The 11,570-nt window shown below is 52.8% G+C and overlaps 2 protein-coding genes across 3 annotated transcripts in view; both read right to left on the reverse strand.

Annotated features, from left to right (window-relative positions):
• Positions 1-27, reverse strand: part of LOC109294387 (hydroxyacylglutathione hydrolase-like protein) — a 13,440-nt gene extending 13,413 nt beyond the window's left edge. The window contains exon 1 of the mRNA XM_019512718.1: positions 22-27. The gene's annotated coding sequence lies outside the window, so the exon portion shown is untranslated. The remainder of the gene's footprint in view (positions 1-21) is intronic.
• A 1,313-nt stretch (positions 28-1,340) lies between these two features.
• The window catches only part of HAGH (hydroxyacylglutathione hydrolase), a 15,880-nt gene continuing 5,650 nt past the window's right edge, over positions 1,341-11,570 (reverse strand). The window contains exons 2-9 of one of the 2 annotated variants that reach the window (XM_019512720.1): positions 11,249-11,313; positions 10,033-10,150; positions 8,507-8,615; positions 7,080-7,183; positions 6,670-6,771; positions 5,860-5,939; positions 5,018-5,102; positions 1,341-1,956 (exon numbers count right to left, since the gene is read on the reverse strand). In XM_019512720.1, the coding sequence (XP_019368265.1) occupies positions 1,918-1,956; positions 5,018-5,102; positions 5,860-5,939; positions 6,670-6,771; positions 7,080-7,183; positions 8,507-8,615; positions 10,033-10,150; positions 11,249-11,313 (702 nt within the window). In that variant the 3' untranslated portion in view covers positions 1,341-1,917. Of the gene's footprint in view, positions 1,957-2,910; positions 5,103-5,859; positions 5,940-6,669; positions 6,772-7,079; positions 7,184-8,506; positions 8,616-10,032; positions 10,151-11,248; positions 11,314-11,570 lie in introns of those variants that run through there. The other variant, XM_019512721.1, reaches the window with a different exon arrangement.

Below are 11,570 nucleotides of genomic sequence, written 5' to 3' on the forward strand. Positions count from 1 at the left end.
CCCCTGCACAGCCCCCGCTACCTCCTGCCGCCGGGCCAGGCCGAGCCGCCTGCGCAAGCCCCGCTCCGCCCCATCCAGCCTCCGGCTCCTGCCCTGCCCCTTCCCCGCCCCCTCCCACCCAGCAGGCAAGTGGAGGCCCCGGGGCTAAGCGGGGCTCCCTGCTTCTCCCTGCCGTGCACCCCCGGGCCCGGGGCGGTGGGATCCCCCGAAGCCCCTTCCTCTGAGGCTGCCCCAGCCCTTTGGGGGGCTGCCAAGCCCCCTGGCCGGGCAGGGAAGCAGGATGCGGGTCCAGGGCAGCCCGACATCCTTTCCAGGGTGATTTCTCAAGCCTTTCTGGGGTCTTCGCAGTCAGATGGCTCCAGTCCTTTCTCTTCTGCAGTCCAAGAAAGTCCAGCGCCGCTTTTCGGCCCCTGCTGCCCGTCGCCTCTATTGCAGTTAACGGGTAACTAGCACAGGGCGCATAGACCGGCAGCAAGTGCGAAGTCACGGACCTGGGTCACCGCGCGCCGGCCACGTGTGCAAAGTAATTCTCTCCCTGCAGGAAGGACTATCCTGCTGCAAAGGAGACAAAGTGGCTATAAAGCTCGTGCTTGGAAATGTGGAGCAGCTCTAGGGCTGGTTTCTCTCCAGCTGTGACTTGAACTCGCAGCCAGGCCCACAGAGCTGGGATTTTTTGTCTAAAAAAAGGCCGAGAGGGGTTTCAGCAGGAGCCTGACGGGGCCCAGCCCTGTGTTTCACATCCGCAGAGGCTTGAACTGGAAGTCGAGGGACTCCGTGCCCTCCTACGCCCAGGGACAACAGCAAACTCTTTTATGAGATTTAATTAGGAAAGAAAATAACTGCACAACACGGGAGAGCATAGGACCTGCATGGTCCCGGCTGCACCAATGCATTTATTCTTACTTTGGGCTCACCTGGGATTTGTTGATGGCCTGCTCATCTCACAAACGGCAAGCAGGTCGGTAGGTAGTCCATAGGCCTCCCAAAGTCCATCGCCGGTGGGGGCAACTGGACTGGTGGCATCACGGCTGGCTCCAGCGTAGATCTGCTTCCAGCAGGGTTGAACTGGAAGTAGGATGACTCTGCTCCCTCCTATGCAAACTCTTTTCCGTGGTTTAATTAGGAAGCTGCACGACACGTGAGAGTGTGCTGCACTGAGACCCAGGACACGTGGGTTCCCTCATCGATCTGCTCCGAATCCCACCCACGCCCAGCCCTTTCTCCCTCCTCCTCGCTTTGCCCCGTGAACGGGACCGTTCAGAGCCAGCACCATGCTGCACCTATGCAGCGCCTAGCTCTACATCGTGCAAACACGTGTGTAAAACACAGTGAGGACCAACGAGGGTAATTCATGACTTTAATGCCAACTCAGAGCGATGCACTAAATGAATGAGAGAGAGAGATGCCAAAAATACCTCTGTTACAGGCTCTCGATAGCCTTTTCATACCATCAGAGCCAGTCTTGGAAGCAGACTGCGCAGATTAGCTCAGCTACTTGAGAGGCCCTTCAGTGGGCTGCAGCCTGGCTGCATTGGCCACGGTTGTTGTAGCAGCCCGTTCCTTCCTACTTCTCTGCAAGCCCCGAACGTCTGGGGTGTCCACGCATCTCCTGACATGCTGCAGCCATGTCACCATCTTGCTTCTTGGCTGCAGGGGATGTTACAGGCCTGGCTGCAGGGCTCGAGTCGCTTCTCCGGCAGCCATCCGATGCATCTGCAGCCCCTCCCCGCTGTGGTCTGAAACGTTTCCAAGTCAGCGTGATGGTCATCCAGGCCACGGGTACCTCTGGATCCGTCAGCGGGTCAGGCTGAGTCTATTAGCATGGGGGATCGTGATGACGAGTAGAGCCAGTGTCACGCTCAGATGTGCAAACTGGCAGCAGAAGGGCACAGCCAGGCTGGAGGAAAGCTTGCAGGCTCAGAGATGACTCTTCCCGGGATCCCGATCACGTTCAACCTGTGAACGAGACATAAGGGCGGGGGGAAGGGATAATGTCTTTGGCCCACGCAACCCGTAACCCAACCATCGTGTTCCCAAGCCAGCCTCTCTCCTGGCCGAGCTCTGCAAGACCCAGCCACTTGTGGAGCGGCCTCCAGATTACAAGTGACATCATCCAGCTACGTGACACTCAGGTTTATGGCTGCACATGTCCACCCTTGGACATCTGGTACAAATGCAGGCTGGCCCTTCAAGGCTTCTTTGGAGAGGAGGTTTTTATGCTGAAATGACATGACTCCTAGTGTTTTTAAAAAATGCTGGTTTTTAAAGAGCCTTCAGTGCCAACAAAGAGGTCTCACGCTCTCAGGCCTCAAAAGACATCTTGATCCAACAGCAGAAGGAAAGCGTCATCGTAACAGCAGCGGAAGCATCCGCATTCAGCAAGCACGGTAACAGAAGGGGCAAAAATAGAAGATCCTTCATGCCTGTTAAAGTGGGCGTAGGACCAGCACCGTTTTTTTGGCTAGTGCTGCCCTGGGCACTCGCTCCTTAGGTTATGCAGGGCCTTGCCACAATCCAGTTACACACCTCTAAGCTTTGAGACTTAGCAACTCAGTGAATAAGTCTCAGCTTTAGTGCCACACGTGTTTAGGGACAGCAGGGAAATCAGACAAGAAGGGCTGGAAGGGACTTCAGGAGTCACATCTGGTCCAACCCCCTGCTCCAAGCAGGACTAGCCCCAGCTCCATCATCCCAGCCAAGGCTTTGTCTACCCGGGTCTTAAACACCTCCAAGGATGGAGACCCCACCACCTCTCTGGGGAGCCTGTTCCAGTGCTTCACCACCCTCCTAATGAGAAAAATGGAGCAGTTAACGGACTGCAATCCTGGAAACAGCAGTAGGCACCACTTCCACCTTCCTTGTCAGGCAACTAAATTCAGCAGAAGAGCAAAAGAGACTCATCGTTGCTTGGGTTCAACTGTGAAGCATTTATTGAAAATCATACATGTGTCGACAGACTTGCAGTCAGTACCAGTGCAATCAGAGACAGGAGGAGGACAGAATTAGGAGCCCAGTCCGTTAAAATGCAAATGCTGACAGTGTGCTCTGCCTTCCCCCTGGGGTCAAGCCTCACCAGCAAAATGCAAGCTTTGCCCAGCCTCTTCCTACACACTCAGGCCCTGCAAAGAGTCCTCCCTTCTCAGCTTGCTTCTCAAGCCTTGTGGGCACCGTAAGGACACAGCATGTGCACCACAGAACTCGCAGGTGTTGCAAGCCAGTGCATTCAAATGGGAATTTCCATCTTTGCTGATGCAGGGAGCTTTAACTGAGTAAATAACCTGCTTTTACCGTATGCTGCATGGTTCATAGTCTTAACAGCGAAGTGGAAGATGGCAAGCACAGTAGCAAGGCAGTCCCTCACGTGCAGGGATCCCAGAACATCTTAGAAACCGGCAGCAGTTCCCCAGAAGGTAGGGAAGCATCATATGCAGGATTTAGGGAGGCAGGGGTGGAAGCTCTTGGAGATTAGGGGCTTGTCCGAGGTCACAAACAGCCCGGGGTGGGAGCTGGGGCTCCACTGCTCTTCCTCATTGGCATCGCTTTGCCAATGGCGAGAGGGAACCAGGTGAAATGCCAGCTTAGTCACCAAGTTGAACCCGCTGTGCTTTAAAAGCAGTCTACACAGTTCCCATTGAGGCTGGTGGCACTGCTAGGCCACACAGCTGGATGTGCCATTCGTATTGTGAAGGGGATGCTGCCCGCCACGTGGCCTAGCGAGTCCAAACGAAAAGCAGGGAGTCATGTTGTGTACAGACAGACACACCGAGGTTTGGGGCAGCTTCTGACCTCAGACCAGAAGGTGAATGTGCCCAGCCTGGACTTCCCTCACATGAAGCGGGACTCCTTTAAAAGCTATTGCTGGGAAGGTAGGAAGCTGCAGGAACCCACAGGTGAAATACCAAAGATCCAGCTTCTCTCACTGACCCCAGAGAGCCGACAGCCACTCTCGCAAGACAGCCGGGGCCTGGACTTCCCTGCGCAAAGCAGGGGTTGTTAATGCCCCGCTCTCCTGGCTGGAAAGGTCAGGCAAGCTGACACCGTTAAACTAAAGTAGCATCTACTTGCACCGTGACTAGTCTGGCCACACTGGCAGTAGAAGCCCTCTTGTAGAGCTCAGTATCTAGTCAGGTTTTAAGACCTGTGTTTATTAGTAGACCTTTTGGGGGTCTTACTTACACATCAGCTGGGTGCCTACAGCCTGGCATTAATACAACCTCTGCAAATTATACTTTGGGGAGGAGTGAGCTACAGATAAGCCTGACAGCAGTTAACAGCAGTCCATAAATGGTCCAGCCTCCCAGGCTGAGCACGCACTGGCTTCAAGAGTTACTGCTATCTCCAACATACAGAAGCAAAGGAATAAGCCACTGCAACACAAAGGACAGCTCAAACCATCCCGCCGACCCATTTTTAGAGCCGAGCGAATATCAAGCAAGCGATGTGGCAGATCTAATGAATGAGACTCCACACTGATGATGGCAGAGCAAGCATTGCACCTGGACCAGGGGACTGAGCAGCTCAAAGACATAGAAGCAGAAAGACAAAAAGGTCATGAAGCAGCTCTTCAGCCCTCTGTGTAGTGATGCATGTCCCTAAGACAGACTTTAAATGAAGCGCCAGGGCCCGATGGCGCTGCAGCCCTACAGAGGAGACACCGGAGCTTTGCCCTGGGCCCTCAACATTAGCCTTCTCCTGACCCTCCCTGAGCTAAATGCTGAACGTTTGGTAAGTGATCTGTGCATGACCTCAATGCAAGGGACACAGCTGGAAAGTCAGGGATAGAGGGATAAATATTCTTTATCATCTTATAAATATGCTAAGGAACAGCTCAACAAGAGCAAAGTGCTTTTTTTTTTTCTCCTTTAGACCATTTAAAAAAAAAAAAAAACCCAAAAAAACCAAAACCAAACCCTAACTACACACAACAGAACAAGGAGCGTTCTAGCGGCTAAAACAGCTAATTCATGGTCAAGCCGACAATAAAGTGTTTCAGGCAAAATACTCAGTCTCTTGGCACCCGGAAGTTATCTTTTTCCTTTCTGATGGCTCCCATTGTCCGAATAGGGTCGGTTTCCCTGGCGTGCTTCTGGACTGTCTTCTCCCTGGCAGAAGGAAAATAAAGACCATGCTTTCATTACAGTAAGCCACATTTTGCACTGAACCCACTGTAGCTCAAACAAAAATGCTTTTGTAATTGAGAACTGGGTTCGCCTTCAAGCTACCAAACGTGCTTCCTGCTGTTACATTTGCAACGTATCTGCTCACAAGCTACTTTTATCAATCCCTAAAGATCCAAATGCTTAGAGCAGTTTCTTTGGGCTAACGAGAATAGCCCGCAGTTCAGAGCTGTCACAGAGCATACGGCAAACCGAAGAATTTCTGAAATGCAATCACTAGGCAGGACAGCCAGCCAGCAAGCCTAGGAAGCAAAGCTTCTGAATGCAGCCCTGCACCCCTTCGAACGTGCCTGCTGAAAGCCAGCAGCACGAATGAGGAATGCAGCTGCTCAGCAGAGCAGATGCATCGTTTAGCAATAACGTCACAAATTTCCCTGGGTTCTTCAGCTAGCCAGGCCCTCCCCTCGAGCTCTGCTGCAATCAAATCTGCCAAGGAAGAGGGACAGGAGAAGTCACAGGGTGAAACAATTGTGCAACACCAGGTAATGCCGCAAAATTGAGAGATCTCTCTTGCTCATCAAAGTTATCTGAAGGGAGATCTGTGCTTCCATCCAAACTGGGACTGGGCACCCGAAGGAGCAACAAGCTGAACAATGTCTCTCCTTGAAGAGCAGACGCGTGCTGCTCCACTTCCTTACCGCCTGCCAGGCAGCACTCGCACCCACGACCCGCACCCCCCTACCTCACTCGCATGAAGGGGTTGTATGCAAACTCTTCTGCAATAGTCGATGGGATGGTTGGTTCGCCACTGTCATACTTGGCCTATAAGGAGGGAAAAGAGATTTCTGACTACTGACAGCCCCGCACAGGACCATCCAGCAAGCGTGGGTCAGTCAATAGTGTTGGCATCGACCTGCTATGAGATGAGGTTCCTCCCAGTTCAGGAGACATGCCAGATCTTTCCCCAATGGGCACAGATCCATGCCCCGGTCACACGGTCCAGGAGCAAGGCCTGTGCCGAGCCCCATTCACAGCCCCTCTGGAAGCAGGCAGAGAGTACGAGTGCACGTGTACACGGGGAACGCGTGTTAGTCTCTCAGGCTCCATGCCACAGAGCAGTGCTGCTGTCCTGGCTGAAATCCTGCCCTTCTGCTCCATGGAAGCTGGGTTACCAGGAAAGCCACAACCTTGGCCCCTTCCAGCTGAGGGCAGCATCAAGAGCCCTGCCCCTGCCACCAGCTCCCTGGGTTAGAGAAAAGCAAGCGCAGAACGTGACCAGCTACAGCCTCTGAAGCCTGAACCCCTGCTCCTGTCTCGTGACCTTATAGTAACACTGTTCTACCCCCTGCCAGTCCGGCCCGTCTCATCAGGTCACCTGGATGCCCAGGAAACCTCGTCACTATGGCTCTCATCTCCGTTACCTTCGTTCCAGCCCTAAGAGATGGGTTGGTGCAGGGGTCACCCCGAGTCCCACCCCAGGACAGGCTATTGCCAAGAGACACAGGATGATCGACAAGCCAGCGAGCTCTGTGGAAGGGAGACCCTCACTCACCTTGGCCCAGGCGAGCTTCTCGTGGATGGCGGCATTGTTGGGCTCCACGTGCCGTGCAAATTTCAGGTTGTTGATGGTGTACTCGTGCCCACAGTACACTCGCTGTGGAAAGGAGAGAGCAAAGCACTGCTTCATAGCCACCGAGCAAGAGGCCCCCCCTTAGATTCTCGCTTATAGCTCGTGTATCTCCCCCCAGGGTCAAGGGCAAGGACCCCCTCCCTCCAAGCACATCTGGCATCCAGAGGGCTTGGATGAAACGACCCCCAAGGTCCCTTCCAACCGCAGCCTCCTGCCGAAGGTACCGGAAAGTCATTCCCCTACTTTGAGCAATATTATCCCCAGGCAGGGATGGGGCCGTGTCTGCCCTAGGGTCACAGCAGTTCACCCAAGCCCAGAAGAGCAATGGATACCGTCTCAGGCTCCAGGCGGCCCAGGACTTCAATCAGCGCTCGGTACATTTCTTCCGGAGTCCCTTCAAAGAACTTCCCACAGCCGGCCACAAACAGCGTGTCACCTGCAGGGGAGGGAGCGCAGTGTGACCGGGCAGTGTGCTGGGGCATATGGGGCACAGTATCAGGGCTCATCATAGCTCCTGAGACAAGCCAGCTGTCTGCACAGAGATCCAAGAGGCAGGGCTAGGAGCAGGTGTCTGAAGGGAAAGAGGAAGGTGCCTAAATGGATGCTGACAAGAGCCCTAGAAGAAGCAGGTACAAGTTGAAAGCCTCCCACCTACTTAAGAACTGCCTTTTGCTGGGTCAGACCGTACATCCATCTGCCCAATCTCCTGTGTCGCACAGAGGTTGGAAGGGAGAGCGAAATGGGTAAAACCAGGGTTTTTCCCCTGTTCCTCTCTCACTGGCAGCCTCCAGCACTGAAGGTCTAGGAAGCTCTGATTCAGAGGCTGTCTCCCTACCTCCCACGCTCGATAGCTCCTGACGCCCCTTTCCTCCAAGACACTGTCCAATCCCTTTTTGAATCTGGCTAAACTTTCACCTTCTACCACCTCTGGTGGCAGTGAGTTCCACCCTTTAATGACTCGTTGTGTGAAGAACTTCCTCGTGTTAGTTTTAAACTGACTGCCTACCGGGATCATGTCCTGACTCCTATTTCTCTCAAGGCAGGACCTGAACCGACCGAGATGACGTGCCAGAGCCCTTCCCTCTAGCCCAGCATTTCTCGACCTGTGGGTCACGACCCAAAAGCAGGTCGCAAGAATATATGAAAGGGTCACAAACAATCACGGAAAACGGTGTAAACTGTGAGCGTCACTTGGGAGTAATGTAGGGCCACATGTTGATATTGCTGTTAATGTTTTCCTGTTGATACCGATTTCTGTCTTTAAAATGAAGACTGTTGAGCTGCTTTAACTTGTGGTATGTAATAAGTATTTTGAGGCCAAAATATTTGTGTGTTTTCTACTTAAACTATGGGTTGGGACTGGCCATCGATGTTTACAAATGGGTCCTGGTACAAAAAAAGGTTGAGAAACACTGCTCCAGCCCACACTCTCCCTTTCTGTAGGGTTTCGTTAATGAGACGGCCACAACTGCAAAAAAGCAAACACTGAATTTTGCTGCTAACCCAGAACTCGACCCGTAACGGTCACTGACTCTGGAAAAGAAGGGGTTACAGATTGCAACACTGAAGCCTCTGGAGTATTTCTGACTGTTGCCGTTGTTCCCCTCAGTTGTGTGCCCCTAGGTAGATCCACTCCATTTCATTAGCAGCAGGTCCTTTGGCCCCGGGCGCGCTCAAGACTCCAGCAATCAAGGGAAGACAAGCCAAGGGAGAGCCCATGCATCTGTGTACTCGAGGCCGTGGGTAAAAGATGCCTCACCTGTGAAGACAGCAGGCGGCTCTGAACTGCTGGGCTTCGTCACGTAGTAGCAGATGTGTCCTGAGGTATGGCACGGGGTGGACAGACATTTCACGTGAAGGGATCCCACCTGCAGGGGAGGCAGGAGAGCAGCGCGAGTCTGGGACGAGCATTTGCTAATCGCTGCTAAGTGTGGACGCTAGAGCAGGGCAGCCTCTCTCCAGGGAGGTGCTCACACAGCAGACTGGGAAGGCAGCAAGGGCAAAGCAAAGCAGACGTAGTCCTTGGAGCAGATGTAGCCACTGAGGTGGCACCGTGCTCTTTTACATGCCAAGTAACTTGGCGCCCAGCGGGCAGCAAGAGGGAGGCCAAAGCAATGCCCAGAACAGGGCCATTAATCATGTGAAGATGCCTACCTTCAAGTGCTGTATATGGGGTGTCGGCTATACCCAGTCCCAGCGCCAAACCTCACACTAGCCAGGCGATGGGGCCTCCTCTCCCGCAGACACATTAACACTCATCTACATCCACAGCGTCTCCCTGGCCCCCCTCCCCTGCCAGGCATCTCCGACTAGTGCTTTTCTGAGATAAGCAGAGACCAGAACTTCGGTGTGATCCCGTAACAGCAGCGTCTTTGACAGCCCAGGCTCCACACAGAGCTGGTAGAGAGAGAAGCCTGCTGCGTGGCATACAACAAAAGCCATATAACATCACCAACAATAATACTATTACTATTATTATTAATACTGCCATTATTATTATTGTTTCAGGGGTACAGATTGTAGCCGTGTTGGTCTAAGGACATAAGCAGACAAGGTTCTTTGGGTAAATCTGCTATCTTTTATTAGACCAACTCAAAAAGAAGAATTTTTTCCAACTAGTTGAGTTGGTCTAATATAAGATAGCAGATTTAACCCAAAGACCCTTGTCTGCCTATTATCAGTGTTAACATTGTTATTAGTATTAATAGTATTACTGTTATCAATATTGTTATTATTGCTACTGTAATAGTTACTATGTATTTGAACATAGCTTTTTTCTGCCATGTATGTCAGGTGTTAAATGAATAATAGCAATCATAGCCATTATTAGTATTATTATTTAATAATAATAGCTCCAGTTAGTAATAGTATTATTAGTAGTATAATTATTATTAGTTTAATACGCGCAGAACAGTGGTGCTTAGTTGCCGCTCCCTGCCCCAGGTGCTGCGATACAACAGCCACCAAAGCAAGGCCCGGCTGTGTCCCGGAGCCCATCAGGTTGGCCAGTGTTGGCAGCCAGTGGCACACAAGGGAGAGCTGTGGCCAGCTTCACAGCCGGCTGCCTTGGACTCTCCAGCCTGAGTGCCCCGGATACCCGGCCAGCTGGGTCCGTGGAGCGTGGACTGGAAGGAGGCTTGGATCCCAGGCGTCCTGGGGTACGAGAGCCAGGGATGCTCTGCATCCCCTGCAAGGGCAGAGCACGAACAAAGCAAAAGACTAACACGTGTGGGGCCAGCTCCCAGTCCACTTCCCGGTGCAGGCTGGCAGATTCGGCGCCGTTACCTTGAACGAGGTCAGGTGCGACACCTTCTGAGTCAGGGCTCCGACGCGGCTGTCTCCCCCGTACACCTTCAGCCCTGCTTGCATCTTCACCAGCTTCTCGTTGCCTCCAGCATGGTCCCTGGGGGGGGCCAAAGGGGCAGGTTGGGGGGCTGCAAACACACGAGTTGCTCCACTTGCAACTCAAGTGCCTTTCAGGCCAGTATTTTTGGTCAGCTCTTCATCCTCCAAGATGGGAGAATCCCCATCTAGTAGGGCCCTCAATGTATGTGACTCAGCACCGTATCCTGCCCTATCACTTTGTGCAGCAGAGCAGCTTCATCAGTGATACTGCCATGTGCCTGTGGGTGTTTATTCAGCTTCGACCACCCCAGCAGCTCCAAACTCTCTCCTGTATCCAGCATCTCTCGCTCTACCGCACGTGGCACGGCACTGCAGATGCCAAGCATATTTCTCACCCCTTCATGCGTCCCTCTAGACACTGCACAGACGCGGGCACCACCCGGTTAGCTGGCAGGCTAGACCAGCAGTCAGCAACCTGTAAAGGCTGAGGGCTGCACTTGTTCTCTCTTCGCCATTATGGAGCAAGGAGAAGGCAAAAAGAAGCCAGTATCTGTGATGCTAGCAGCCAGCTGTCTATCTCACTACACGGCTTGATCGTCTCTTCCAAGAGAAGCCCCTTGCATTTCATTTCCTTACTGCCAGGGTGGGCTGCAGCTCCATCAACAAAAAACACTGTTTTAAGTCTAAAATGAGACTGATGGACACAAGCTCCCTTGCAGCAAGACAACACCACCAGCCTGACCTGGCACAGCCACTTCTCCGTTTCCTAGCCTTAGGGATTGACGCTCAGTTCTGCAGACTCAGCCTTCCAGAACAAGAAGCGCAGGCCTGCGACCAAAACGCCGCGTCCCTTATGCATTCTGTTGGCATCCGTCCTTCTGCCTCTGCAGCAGATGCGAAGTGCACTTACTCTAGTGGGCTTGAAATCAGGTCTTTCAGGTCTGACAGGGAGTCTCGGCATATGGGAACCCAAGTCTAGGCAGGTTAGGGCATTTCCAACCAGCCCTGCCCTTTCTTCTCTGGGCAGAACCTCTAGTGAAGGAAGATTTGGGAGGACAACCCTTGAACCAGCCTTTGAATGAAGAGCTGCCATGACAGAGGAGTATCGTACCCTGCATAACAGCAGTAACAACAGAACTGGGGAAGGGAAGGTTACCAGTGGTGATGGGTGGTTAGGACTGTCGTCAGCTTCACTCCGTGCTTTTGGGCAGCCTCCAAAACCTACAAGGAGGCACAACAGAAATATCAGAATCCATAAAAAATGACATGACATCCAGTGGGCCGCTGCATACTGGTAGCGACATCTATGGGAACTCTGGATGTGTATACATCACACCTTCCCGCTGCTTTGCTGGGAACCCTGAGCAGCCACAAGAGCCTGTGAAACCCTTGTGCACAGCCAAGGAAAGCCGCCTTAATGCCGCTGGTGAAGGGATTTAAAAGAAGCCCTTGATCTCTGTGGCAATGAGAAACCACCC

Source organism: Gavialis gangeticus, unplaced genomic scaffold, assembly GCF_001723915.1.
Source record: "Gavialis gangeticus isolate Ggan-Ray unplaced genomic scaffold, GavGan_comp1, whole genome shotgun sequence".
NCBI classification, from domain to species: Eukaryota; Metazoa; Chordata; order Crocodylia; family Gavialidae; genus Gavialis; species Gavialis gangeticus.